This window comes from Trichoplusia ni, chromosome 8 (assembly GCF_003590095.1).
Source record: "Trichoplusia ni isolate ovarian cell line Hi5 chromosome 8, tn1, whole genome shotgun sequence".
NCBI lineage: Eukaryota > Metazoa > Arthropoda > Insecta > Lepidoptera > Noctuidae > Trichoplusia > Trichoplusia ni.
Genome location: NC_039485.1, coordinates 10,900,622 through 10,915,474, shown reverse-complemented (window position 1 = coordinate 10,915,474; position 14,853 = coordinate 10,900,622). Strand labels below are relative to the sequence as shown.

Sequence of the window (14,853 nt, the reverse complement as noted above, 5' to 3'; positions counted from 1 at the left end):
GCTATAATGATACATGGCATTGTTGCCTTTCCAAGCTATAGCACCTGCCTTTAAAGAAATAAAAAAGCGAGAGACAATACTATTACTATTAAACAGCATATTAATATAAAGTCTGTGTATTATAAAACCGTTATACTGGTATTTATTGCACCTACATTCATTTAACTGTGTGTAAAAATAGTACATATTTAAGTGTTAAGATAAGCTGTAAACTAGTGAATTACAATAAAAATGTGGAAAACTTTATATATTAAAAACGTATATTTCAAATATTGAAAACGAAATATTATATTTAATGTTTATTTAAAGACAAACTTAAATTATTAATAATTTACGTTTAGTAGAATTCGAATTTATGGTAGGTTCAAAAAGCGGTGGATATAAAAGTTTTGCAAATGGTAACATTTTTAACATGGCCGCATGTTGAACGAAACGATTTTCTTTACTGTTTGCCAAAATAAACTAACATAGGCGTAATTAGTGAGCGGATTTATGTAGCTTGCATAGCTAAAGATTTAATTTACTCGTGATATATAATAAGGGTAAGGAATTAAGTGTATGCTGTCGTAATTGACATTTAAAATTTTGCGGTGTTTATTTGGTGGCAATCGTGATATTTATAGTTTGTTTGTGTCACGACGGCAGTGGTTCGCGAAGATGATGCATCACCCGAACATGCATCATCAGCCGATCTCGGGGCACCCGCCGCAACACATGGGTGGGCACCAAGGAATGCCTGCACACCACCAAATGCCTCCACATCAGATGCACCGAGAGAACAGGCACGTAACACTGACTAGGTAGAGTAACGTCCAGCTTTTCACTATTTTATTTGCTTCAAGTGCTTTGAGCCAACATACCGCTGTATACACAAACATATCACTGCTCGTTTAGTAGCAACAAGCCAAACTGGAAATGTATGTACACATAGTAAGTTATAACAGTATCAAACCGAATCGTAAATGGGGTCAAAATAGTTAATTTAGTATTTGAAAGCGTGATACCGTACCTACCAATAAGATATTATATTTAACACGTTATAAGCGTGCTAGTATTCTAATAAGCCAGCACCCATCCATACAATATTTAGATGAAAATAACTTATATGTTAAAAGTTGTTTATAACCTAAATAACATTTAATTGTAATAAATTGACCATTATCTAATTTAGTGTTAAATACTATGGCAATATAACTGTTGCTAACCTGTTGAATAGTGTGTAGTATCAACAATAACATAAATATGTACATTGAATATTCATAATTACATTTTGCAAATCACTAACTTTCATATTTTTGCACTGCTCAATCAACAAGAATGTTAACAATCATATTTATGCTACTGGAATGTTCTTTCAATACTATCTTGTGAGGTTGTTGTAAGAAAATAATACCAATAATAGTGGATTAAATGTAACCCACTTAGAGGTTTAGTTCTAATCCACCCAGGCTTAAATTCTGTGTGATCAAGACAGTGAATACCATAGAAGTTGTAGCCATAATAGAAACTTTGGGAAATAATAATCTGCTAATCTCAAGATTTTAAAAAATATATGAAATCTACAACCCTTCTTAGCCTTACCCTGTGTATTTTTTGGGTTGGTAAAAATCATCTTTCTTGGAAACGAAAGATATTTGATCCTATTAATCTTAACCAATCACTGAATATATCATCATTCTTGAGGCACTTACTGTATCACCTAGTTCAATAATGTGAATTTTGAATTATATCATATCTCCTCAGATACATTTTCCTCAATCAATCCATTCTGCCTATTGAGGTCTACTGCTGGACATAGGCCTCCCGCAAATTGCTCCACAACCGCCGTTGTGGCACAACACAAGTTGCGTCTTTTGCCTTCCGCATCCAGTCTGAGCAAGCTACCTTACTTATCATTTACCTACATTTCACTCAAATAATATTAATTCGGTGAAATGAGATTATAAAAATGGTGTTATTTTCTACCTTTAGTTTCTAAAATACCCAAGTTAGCAACTAACTTTTGTCCAAATGATTTTTAATAATTATGATGACTGATGAGATAAGATATTTAAAGAAAGGAAACTGCGATTTCCAAGACTTTTCAATATAAAATATAATGACAGTAAGGTTTTCATAAATTGTATCTCTGTTTTTACCATCATCCAAGCTAAAATTAAACTTGTGTTATAGGTACCAGGGCTCTAATACTAATCTAAATTTTCACCTTACCCAAACCTGTATGGAATTTCATTTGGAAAGTGATGTTGAATACGAATTAAGCAAATATATACTAGCTGAATAAATAGAAAAAATAAATATTAATAAGCTATAATGCAAGTCTTGGACTTCAGTGGTATGTAGTTTTGTTTAATGGTATTGATTGGCTAAAATAAAACACCATGTACATATTTTCCATGTAATGTGGAATTATTTTTATTTTTAACAATTAAAATATTTCATAAAAGCTTTATTTTGAGACCAAATAAGTAATGAATTTACAATGCTCTTTAAAATACCCAGAACACTTGTTGATTGGTACATACCATGTGATATTTGTGGGAAACTTAACTTTCAATGGGCATTTGACACACATACATGATTAAAATAAAAAATCTAGAATTCACCAATTTATTCATTGAAACTACCAATCAAGTCATAGTTTTAGCTTCCTGCCAATTATAAGCTTTATGCTTGAAGATATATTATCAATCATTTGATTTCGCAAAAAGATTGAACAAGTTGCACTAATCATTTTATGTAGTATCATAAAGGTTAGTGCAAGCAATTTTGTAAATTTACTGCATTTTCATGAAATAAAATCATTTTTTATGCTGCACCCAATGCAGTATTTTATCCCAGTAAAGTAATAAATGTCTCAGTGGATTCATATTACACCTCTGGTATAATAATAAGTGAATATAAGGTGGTTACTGAAACTTTTGAATCAACTTAAGTAATAAAATAATACTGTCTTTATCTGAGCAAAGAGTGGCGGCCGCATTCATATGCAAATGTTGTGTAATTTGTTGATATGTCGAGGGTCTTTTGCGGCGCTCTTTGTCGCCTAAACTGGTTGCGATAAAAGTGACAAAGGAACATATGACGACGTCTCCATTGAAGCGCGGAGACCGGCCCATTGAATGGGATGCGACCTTTCTTCGCTCAGACTAATATATCACACCCATTGAGCAACGGACAGTTGGAATAACAGTGTCTCGCCAACTGTGTAGCTGGATAGGTTACTTTCACCGACCTCCGGTGCTCTGCCGTTTCAAAGTGATCCTCGCGATTTTGGCTACTGTGAAACAAAGAAGTAGTGATGTATACAGCGTTGTGCGGTGTCCGTGCCATTGCTATACTGAATAAGTCAGGTCGCGATGGTGGCGCTGGGTTCTGACGGAGGTTGTGTGCGAAGGGTGCCGCTGGGGCCGGCGCAGGCGGGCGGCGCGATGGGCGCGCACGGACAGGCGCTGGGCGGGCTGGGCGCCATGGGCGTGCCGCCGCCGCACCACACGCCGCAGCGACCACCTCACCCCATTAGGGCTATGCCACATCATCCGCAAGCGCAACACCACTCCGTGCCACCGGTAAGGATTTACATATCTAACCCCTTATATTTATACCTCGTAAAACCCTCTTAAGTTTATTGCAAAATTATGTTAAGAAAAAGTATAGTTACCAACCTAGCAGCTGATTTCCCAGTCTAAAACAACAAAAAACGAGTTAAATCAGCTTTTGAAGCCGTCTCAGTACATAGTTCCTCACGTCAGTATCTAGGTTATCCTTAGATACCTCTTTTAAGAGAGACCTTTCACGGAACATTATTGAAATTATTATATTTAATTTTCATACTATTATTTCATATTATTCTTTACCACGCGCCATTTGACAAAGTTTTAAATAGTAATGTATTGAAGTGTGTACAGCAACAAATGAAGGCGCTCCGTCGCCCGTACGCGGTGGGCGGCGGGTACGGACCGGGCGCGGGTGTGCTGCCGCCGCCGTACGCGCAGCCGCCGCCGCTGCAGCCGCCCGCGGTCCCTATTGCACATACAGGTATTTATTATAAATAGACAATAGACATCATTCCTATTTCTTTATAAAGATACTAGGTGTTGCTTGCAGGCCCACCCTCTACAAATTGAAAATGGTCCCACGGGAACATAAAATCCCATGTGTTAGTCCTGGTTCATAAACTATCTGTGTACCAAGTTTCGTCTAAATCTGTTCCGTGTTTTTTGCGTGAAAAATAACATACATGCAAACTTTCGCGTTTCTAATATTAGTAGGATCAGCTCGAAAAAAAAAACAGTAATCTCTCTTTCGAACCTCTTTAAACCCCAAAATCACACGGAATTTTTCTGTGTTTTGGCTTTATGATGATTTCAATAAATTTATATTTAGTCGACTCCTGAAACCTATCGCAATGGACAGAACACAACTTGTGCTTTATACACCAAATTTTTGATTGCGTCAGTGGTGTCATCGTCGAGCACAGCAGCCAGCCACGGCGGAGCGGGCGAGGCTGGCGGCGAGGCGGAGGCGGCGGCGCCCGCGCCCGCGCCGCTCGACGACGACGACGCCGCGGACGACGCGCCGCGCACCGCCACGGCCAACAGTAAAGAGAAGACCCCTATGTGCCTGGTCAACGAGCTGGCCAGGTACAATAAGGTAAGCCCCGACCGCACAACTCAGAATGATGGGAATATGGCGGGACACTCGCATATCGATCAGGTTTCCAATATTGAATGTAATGTATATTGTTTTGTTGCAGATTAAGCATCAATATCGCCTCACATCAGAGACGGGCCCTGCTCACAAAAAAGTATTCACAGTAACACTCCGATTGGGTGATACTGAGGAATATACAGCAGAGGTAAATAATATTATTGTAGAAAATGAATATTCAAACAAAGTTATATGAGTCCATAATTACATGAGATACGGGCCCTAAAGTGTGTACAGCCAGACGGATGCACAGATCAGTCCTAGATAAGTAAGACGTGCTTGTTGTTGTGCAGGGCTCGTCCATCAAGCGCGCGCAGCACGCGGCGGCGAGCGCGGCGCTGGGCGCCACCAGCTTCACGCCGCCGCCGCCGCGCGCGCCCGCGCCGCACGCCGCCGCGCACCCGCACCACCGACACGCCGGTACGCACGCACTGCCAGACAGATAGCAATCACTTATTACAGTATACAGTAGCATAAGCTGACGCGACAAAAGGCATATTTAATATGTCACACTAGACCGTATTTGCTGTAGGTGTTAATGTGTTGTGTCCGTAACCTGCGGGTGCGCAGGCGCGGTGATGCCGACGGTGGAGCTGAACGCGCTGGCGATGAAGCTGTGCCAGCCGGCGGTGTACACGTCCATCCCGCCCGTGGCGGGCGGCGCGCGGCTGCGGGGCGCCTACCGCGCGCACCTGCTGGCGCCCGCCTACAGCGCCGCGCTGCTGTACCGCGTGCGCGTGGCCGTGGGCGGCCGCGCCTGGCTGGGCGAGGGCAACACGCCGCAGGCCGCCCGCCACGACGCGGCCGCGCGCGCGCTGCGCGACCTGCGCCGCGACCCCGCGCGGGACCACGAGCCGCCGCACCCGCCCGCCGCCGCCCCCGACACCGACGCAGGTACGCACACCAAGCGCCCACACCGCTCACATGTGGGAGAGAGACACGTGCTTAATCCTTCTGTTTATACACCTGCAGGTGAAGCTAACACAGACATACTAAACTCCGAAGTGAAGTCACCTGTGTCACTGGTGCACGAGCTTGCCCTCAAACGCAATCTTTCTGTACAGTTCACCGTCAAATCAGAACGTGGTCCGCCACACATGAGAGTAAGTAGAGTATTTCGAAATTAATGAAAGTCAAACAAAAATTTTGTATTAGGCATTTTCTAAACGTTATTTATTTTTAAGGTATTTGTGACCGCTTGCACGGTGGGCGATATGGAGACTGAAGGTGAAGGCAACGGCAAAAAGGTGTCAAAACGTCGCGCGGCCGAGCGCATGCTGGATGAGATGCGGAGGCGTTGGCCGCCCGCTCTGCTGCGGGCGCGGCCCTCGCATGATAAACGACGGCAACAACCGACTAAAAAGAAACCTAGGAATCTCATCAAGGTGGTCCGTTGCAAATTTTGACTTTGTTTTTTGTGAAAGAGCTCTCCGCACTCGAGGCTGGCTCGTGTGGGAGCGGCTGCTGACGCGTGTGTCCGCAGGAGGGCGGCGCGGGCGGCGCGGGCGCGGCGGGCGGCGCGGACAACCCCATCTCGCGGCTGGCCGTGGCGCGCCACGCCGTGCGCGCGCGCTCGCCGCAGTACCGCGTGCTGGAGGAGCGCGGGGCCGCGCGCCGCCGCGAGTTCCTCGTGCAGTGCGACGCGCCGCCGCACTCCGCCACCGGCCTCGGGCCCAACAAGAAGACCGCCAAGCGACGCGCCGCGCACAGTACGTACACATACACACCCCACCCTCCATACCATACATAATTCTGTTTCTACATCGAGCCAAACCTGTATATAAACATTTCAGATGTGTTACTAGCGATGGAGATGAGCACCAAGTCACCTGACAGCCCTGCACAGAACAACAGCTGCGGCTCAGACGTCAGCAACGGATCGACGACAGAAACCAAGACCAATGGCACTGACACCAAACGGAAAGTAAGTACGCAAGGTATTTGAAATCATAAACTGTAAAGCCGTGCATGGTTATGGATAGTGTAGTAATAGTGAGTGTGTGTCGCAGCAGTCGGAGGCGGAGGCGAGTGCGGGCGGCGCGGGCGACGTGCGCCAGCCCGTGCCCGGCGTACTGCTCATGGACTACCACACGCGGGCGCCCAGCACACACGACCCCGCACACGGCATCTGTACGTACCACAAATATATTAGTCTACTTACATTTTGACAATATCATAGATCCTATGACGGAAATTATTCTGAACTAGCTTGTGCCCGCGACTTCGTCCGCGTGGAATAGTGACTTCCGGCAGAAAAGTATAGATAGCTGTGTCCGCGACTCCGTCAGCGTGTAACTCCTTGTGTATTAAGTTAATGTATTGGTAATATTTATTATTATTATTTATATTGGTAATATTGTTTAGATCACGTTCACATAAGGCTTAACCCTTTATAAGACACAGAACTTAAAAATATTTATAGCTTTTAAACTGTATAATAATGTGTTAAGGTTCAAATTCTGGTGGCAATATAAGTACCACTGCCTTATAAAGGTAAGGTAAAGGTACCTATAAAACGAAAATACTTTAGTGCAAAGCTTCCGGGTAAACTATATTGAAAGTTGACGCGTCCGGCACGTGAACATAAAGACTTTTAGAACTGCTAACACGGGAAAGAGCAACATACAACTGACCATGTGAGAAACAACTGACACTGAGATCTACTCCAGCAACACGAAAAGTCTGCCCTTGAGCCTTGTTAATTGTCATTGCATAACACACCGATACTGGGAATTGCGTCCATTTAAATTGGAATGGAAAATTATTTGGTATTAAGGGTATTCTGGGAATAAAGACGGTTTCTCCTGCACCGCAACCTGTTAAAATTTGAGCCTCGATTATATTTTGTTGCAACTGGGTTACTTTTAGTCGAGTTCCATTGCAAAGTTGTGGTGGTTTTAAATTTCGGAGCATAATAATCGGTATCCCAATTTTTAAACAAATTTCATGAGAGGGAAGTCCGGGCATATTTAAAGAATTTAAAAATTCTATCGGGTAATTAGTGGCTTCTTGTTCATCGACCATTCTATTTATTGATCTATAAACTTTGCTTTCCCCCTGTATATTCGACAGTATTTTGTTATTGATCTCAGATGCCTGGTCATTGCGAGGAGTTAAAATAGATCTTTCGCATAGCCAAGAATTGTCCCTATTTAATATATTTGTTACGTCACCGTAAACCGACGATATAAGATGTGGTTGAGATTGCACCATACAACATAATTCAGGCGTCAGTATAAGTTTTCCTTGGTGTAGTTGTGGATAGGTACCTACCTTCACCAATCTTTAATAATGTGTCAGAAAATTGACTATCATCCGGGTTATCTCCAGTTCTCACTCGCATATTTATAGTCAAATGCACCGATTGTATATCTCGCCATAAATAAGAGCTTTTCAGGCAAGCCCTAACCTCATCAGCTCGGGTTCCCCGTGGTATTACCGGTAAGGTTTGTCGGAAATCACCACAAAATAAAACCGTGATACCGCCCATTGGTCGATCATTTTGTCTTATATCCCTTAAAGTTCTGTCTACCGCTTCTACTCCTTTTCGATGGGCCATCGTACATTCATCCCATATGATTAAACTACACTCGCGTAATACCTTAGCTTTGTCGCTATTTCTTGAAATACTACAGGTTGGATTTTCCGTGCGATCTAAATCAATTGGTATTTTAAACATACTGTGAGCAGTTTTACCTCCTGGTAGCAATGTTGCAGCTATCCCTGATGAAGCTACGGCAAGAGCAATTTTACGCTGATTTCGAACATAAGCCAATATTAATTTAGTCAAAAAGGTTTTTCCAGTTCCTCCAGGTGCATCTAAAAACCATATTGTTCCCAAATTATTTTGAACACTATTGCACACGCGGTCATAAACTGAACGTTGTTCTGCAGTCATCATTGGGACACCGTTTTCTAATGTTGCCAGCAGTTCCGTTAAATTGTAACCAATCTCTGCGGAATATTCCCTATTAGTTACCTCTCCGACTGAGGTTGGTGTTGGCAAACCATATTCACAGAGTGATTTACCGCCTACTGCTGTTAAGTCATCCTGAAGAGCTAATAAGCACTGATTTATGGCAAGATCACGGAAATTATCATTAGTTGTGCCTTCATCATTGTTAGGTATATTTCTAAGAAAGTCTTCTGAAAATTTTTCTTTATATTTTTCCCATAATGTTACAGCATCTGACAAATTACAAAATGTGAGTAATGTTACAAATAAATGGCGTAACCGTCGTGGATTATCACTAACACAGGATTCTGCTAAAGCGTCATCCCAATGCTGATCATTTTCAAGCAAATGACGCGCTTGGCAAGCTGCTTGATAAGTGGGATAAACAACATCGTCTACTTTTCTCAAATCTATAAATGAGGTTGGTCCTCGCACGGTATGTAATAATAATCGCAAATAGAAACACTCAGCGTTGTTAGGATGAACGGTGTACACTCTACCAAGAACATGTTCTTTAAAAATACCTGACTCGCCATCTACAGGCCTGCCACGGCGTCTTCGATTAAAGACACCCCGTTGCTTATCGTAGGTATAATACGATGGAACTTCCTCATACAAAAGAGATTTTGCAAAATCATCAGTTTGGCAAAGTCGTAAGAATGCTAATAAACTTGTTTGTCTAGGGTTCTCTAACCGTTCTGTGACATTTTCGGCGTTGAAATATATACGTTGGCCGCCTTCAAGATGAACATCCAGATGAGTCACAGGTGGATATCTTTCGTGAATGTTGAAACTTAAGATCCGCCACACAGCTTCTGAAGAACTTATATATCTGCCTGACTGAAATCTTGTAACTTCATCATGTTCATTTCTCAAAGCAAATGTAGCTCCTCCTGTCACTGCCCTTATTAATATACTTACAAATATATTTTATTGACTCTACACTATTACACATTTCAACATTTATGTGAGCTTGAAATGCTCTGGACAACACAGGAGAATACGGAACGACCCACCTATTATCTAAAGTAACTTGTTGTCCAGACACTCGCTTTTCAACAGTAAAACCATCATTATCTCTTGAACGGCGACGATATAATGGGTATCCATCATGTCCTGTTACAGTGCCATCCACTAAGGCTTTTGGATATCTTTTAGTGCAACGACCGTCTTGCATGCAAGGAGAATTCCCGTTAAACGAACCACATGGACCATGTATCATATGAGTTTTAACAATGTCGTATAACACGGGATCTGCAATCGGACTTGGAATTTCAGCACTGATTAAACTGTCTACATCATTAGGTCGAACCTTATCTTTTAACCAAAGCAGGATATGTGCGTGAGGTAAGCCGCGTTTTTGCCATTCAATACTATACATATAACACAATACTTCTCCAAAAATTTTATCTTTGGTAAGTAGATCTATCATTGATTTTAATTTTAAATGAAAAACTCTTGCTATGATATCATGGCGGTCATGCGGTGCTTGACCCTCAAGAAGCTCCCGAGTAATTTCATCCCACTTAGGATTGGTAGTTACAGTAATAAATAAGTCGGGACGTCCATATTTTCTTACGTAACAAAAAGCATCTTGAGTACGTTCGTGCATGTATCGTGGACCACCAGTAAAAGAAGAGGGCAAAATAACTAAACGACCCATATTCACCGTATCGTTATCTTGCTGCATGGCGTCGCGAAGGTGCACGTATTCTTCAACGCGCAGCTGCCTTTGATTAGATCGTATATAAACTAATCTTTCGGTTTCAATTTTTGCGTACATGTCTACAATAAACTGATTGAATAAGCCACGAAAACGTTGAAAGTATACAAACCTATTCCGTCTTACTTGCAAGTGGTAACAGTAAAATTGAAGGCATGAAATCTTTTTATTATAATTAGGTGCGCCTGTACGCGGATCAGTTTGGTATAAAGCAAAATTATAACCATCTTCCCCTCGACAGTATATCAAAGGATATTGCAAACTGTCGTAAGCCCTGTGGGTTTCATAAATACGTTGCAAACGATTATCTCTGGAACGGATAACGATATCACGCCTATCACATTCCTGGTCGACCAATACCACAGCAACTTCATTCGTGGATGGAGCATTATAACGCCCAGGGTGTTCCTGAGTTGGACGCCTATCGGCATTTATAACAATTTTATAATTGTTATCATCATCTCGAGGAAGAGCTTCTAATGCCGATTTAAAACTGCATACATACGAATTAACCTGATGCAACATGTTCTGAAGTTGTGATATGAGTTCAGTATTTAAATTCGGGAAATATTGATTTCTTATATTCGACTGTTCGTTGTAGTCGGATACAAAATATATTTGAAGAAACTTAGGTTGGTTTTCAGGCAAAAGGGATCCTATCAAATGGTAAACCTGACCTTGTATCTTAAAAGTAGGCATGAAATGACCTTCTGAGATTTGTTGAGCGCCAAAGGATGTCATTTGAAATGCACTATTATAAGTGCGAATATTATCTAAAAACTGTTTAGATTGTATATGTTCCCCTAAAAGTAGTGATTTCAAAGGTTCCGGTGGGTCTTCGAATGAAGGCAAATTTATTTTACCTGTAGAACAACAGAAACCAGCTGACTCCTTACTCCACTTTGAAGCATTACAAAAACGACATACCACGTTCATATCGCCTATTACAGAAGATGATCCATAATCAATTGTGAGGTTATAAGCAAACCCACTTTTATATTTGTCGGACCAAGCCACCGAATTTCTAGATTGATCTTCTATGTGTACATCTAAGTTATTAAGGCTATGTCGAAATCTGTCTGCAGTAAGACGGGCCTCTCGCTGTTCGTCCGTTTCAAGAGACCGAATATTTTCGATTCTTAATCTTTCATTAGACAAACTTACTGATCGTTCTTGTCTCAAAGAATTATAATATTCGCGTACCGACTCTAGTCGTTGTTCATGCTCATGTGCGTCTTCGAGAGATCGAATAACATTATGGTGCACCCTATCATTTGTCAAACGGTCTTCATATTGAGTTAAAGTTTCAGATTCTCGAGATAAAATATGACGTTCGCGGTCAGCTGTGAGACGCAATTCCCTCTCAGTGTAGGTTTCTGACTCGCGAGACAATATATGACGTTCGCGGTCAGCTGTGAGACGCAATTCCCTCTCAGTGTAGGTTTCTGACTCGCGAGACAATATATGACGTTCGCGGTCAGCTGTGAGACGCAATTCCCTCTCAGTGTAGGTTTCTGACTCGCGAGACAATATATGACGTTCGCGGTCAGCTGTGAGACGCAATTCCCTCTCAGTGTAGGTTTCTGACTCGCGAGACAATATATGACGTTCGCGGTCAGCTGTGAGACGCAATTCTCTGTCAGTGAAGGTTTCTGACTCGCGAGACAATATATGACGTTCGCGGTCAGCTGTGAGACGCAATTCCCTCTCAGTGTAGGTTTCTGACTCGCGAGACAATGTATGCCGTTCGCGGTCAGCAGTGAGACGCAATTCTCGTTGTGACGCAGTTTCAGCATCTCGGGATAACACATGTTGTTCTCGGTCAATGGTAAGCCTCAGCTCTCGTTGAGAAGAGCTTTGAGACGCCCGTGATGTAGCTCGTCTCGCTCTGTCAGCTGCTAATCGCATCTCTCTCTCTGGAGAGCTTTCATTGGCTCGAGAGGTTGAGGCACTAACTCTCATAGAGTTTAACCGATGTGCTCTTTCCTCTGCCGATTCTTGAGCATCTTCTTAGCATCTCTCGAATTTCGAGATAAAGATGGTCGTTTTTTAGGTGGCATTGTGTATTTTTAATCGACGGTAACTGAAGCTACCTTACACTTACAATTATATATAGTTATTATGTAATAATTACGAAAATAAACTATTAATACAATTAAACACTACCAAAATAACTAATATAATAATAACGAAAATAAACTATTAATATAATTAAACACTACCAATTACGAAAATAAACTATTAATTTAATTAAACACTACCAAATTACGAAAATAAACTATTAATACAATTAAACACTACCAAAATAAATAATATAAAAATTACGAAAATAAACTATTAATATAATTAAACACTACCAATTACGAAAATAAACTATTAATACAATTAAACACTACCAAAATAACTAATAGGTGTACCTACTACTAATACTATTAATCTAATACCTATTATATAAACTAACAACAAAACAATTCTAAAAATAAACTATTCAAAGACTAAAAGTCGTGCTGATAAGCACGGTTTGCAAATAACAATTATTGATTGTCAATAAGGTCGAACAGTCTGAACGTCTATTCGCATCAACAGCCAAATATTGTATGACGCTCGAGCGCGGACCCCCCGCCTTTTTATACCTCCCGCCACGACGCGCGTCGAGCGCGGCAACCGATACACAAAAATAATCCTTATAGCATGACTCTGTATTCACGCGCGATTTCTTATTATTTCATGTATAACTTTGGTGTTTCTACACCGATTTACATGATTCTTTTTTTATTGAATAGGTAATAATGTTAACTTTTTTAATTGGGGATGAGTGATAGTGTTGTAAACGTTAGAGTAGACAAATACAATCAGAAATCTCCGAATTGCTAAGCTATCGGGAGTTTCACGTGTTATTGTGAGTCAACCATAAAAGTTAGACATATGCTGTCGAGGAATATTTTTATATAATTTTAGGGAGAATATTTCCGTCATACATGATTTCTATGTAGCTTTAACCTATAAGCCTGCACACGTGACGGAAGCTTAAAAAATGGAGTAACTTACCCCGTTTTCCCAATATTTCCCTTCACTGCTCTGCTCCTATTGGTCGTAGCGTAATGAAAAGTATACTATAACCCGCCCAAGAGTATGAAGAATAATTGTGCCAAATTTCGTTAAAATCCGTCGAGTAGTTTTTGTTTCTATAACGAATATACAGACAGACAGACAGACAGACAGACAGACAGACAGACAAAAATTTTACTGATTGCATTTTTGGCATCAGTAGCGATCCCTAACCACCCCTTGATAGTTATTTTTTAAATATATTTTATGTACAGAATTGACCTCTCTACAGATTTATTATAAGTATAGATATAGATAGAAGATATAGATTGTTGCGTAGATATTTACAGTTGCTATTTTTACCTTGCAGGTGTGAGTGAAACAAGTGCGACAGGAGGCTCGGGCGGCAACACGCCCGGCGCGAAGGACCAGCTCATGTACTTGTCACAATTGTTAGGATTCACTGTGCAGTTCTCTGACTTCCCCAAGGTATATAAATAAGAGTCGTAGTTTTAATAGTAAATCTTTGTAGTAAGAGCATCGATAGTAACAGTGTGTGGTGGGTCCTCAGCGCAACCACGGGGAGTACCTGTCGCTGGTGTCGCTGTCGACGGAGCCGCCGGTGATGTGCCACGGCGGCGGGCCCAGCACGGCGCAGTCGCACGAGCAGTGCTCGCGCGCCGCCCTGCGCGCGCTGGCGCTCATGGGGCTGGACGCGCCGCCCGCGCCCGCCGCGCCCGCGCCCGCGCCCGCCGCGCCCGCGCTCAGCAACGGCCGCGCCGACTGAGCCGCCAAACTATTGCAATATTGTTTGTGAATATCTCACAGCACGAAATGTTCGGGACGACTTCGCTAACCTCTTGACTTGCGCCGTTTCCGGCTATGATATATTCACGTCGTTTTGTTTGATCTCGTGTCTTGCAACAACATTTAGTTAATTTCCTCTATTAAAATTCATATTTTTAGAATTTCAAATGTATATTTTTTGTTATACATGACGATCTGTAAGAAACTATTTAGTTATTTTATTTTTACATTTCCTGGAATTATGTACTGTCGCTCACAAATTAGGTTAACTTTTATATTTATTTTGACGCTGAAGAAATGACGATCGTTCTATAGACCGGTTTCTGTTATAGGAGCGCCGCTAATCTAAATGAAATTCTTAAATTAGTTTCTAGGACGCATTAGCCATACACTATATAAAATAACGCTATATATATTGGCTATATACTGAAACTTGTCTGTTATTGTATAAGTGTAGTAGTATTTAAAGAAATAAAATATCATTAAAATTATGTAGGAACGAATATAGTAACGAAACTGGGGCTGTGAAGCCAAACCAAATCAGTTCGCTTGGGAGCAGCGCGCGCCGCCCGCCGCTAGAGTCGCGTGAGGCCCTCGTGCGGCCCTCGCC

At 41.7% G+C, this 14,853-nt stretch overlaps 1 protein-coding gene across 1 annotated transcript; it reads left to right on the top strand.

The window, feature by feature from the left end:
- Nucleotides 1-390: 390 nt before the first annotated feature.
- Nucleotides 391-14,172, top strand: LOC113496517 (double-stranded RNA-binding protein Staufen homolog 2; the record flags this gene model as incomplete). The annotated part of the gene is made up of 15 exons (XM_026875756.1): nt 391-542; nt 646-800; nt 3,398-3,569; nt 3,909-4,038; nt 4,460-4,653; nt 4,757-4,858; nt 5,004-5,130; nt 5,281-5,604; nt 5,683-5,813; nt 5,895-6,098; nt 6,194-6,419; nt 6,504-6,634; nt 6,720-6,840; nt 13,807-13,925; nt 14,008-14,172. Coding segments are annotated over exons 2-15 (2,289 nt in total), but the record flags the coding sequence as incomplete, so codon positions are not given.
- Between the last annotated feature and the right edge of the window lie 681 nt (nt 14,173-14,853).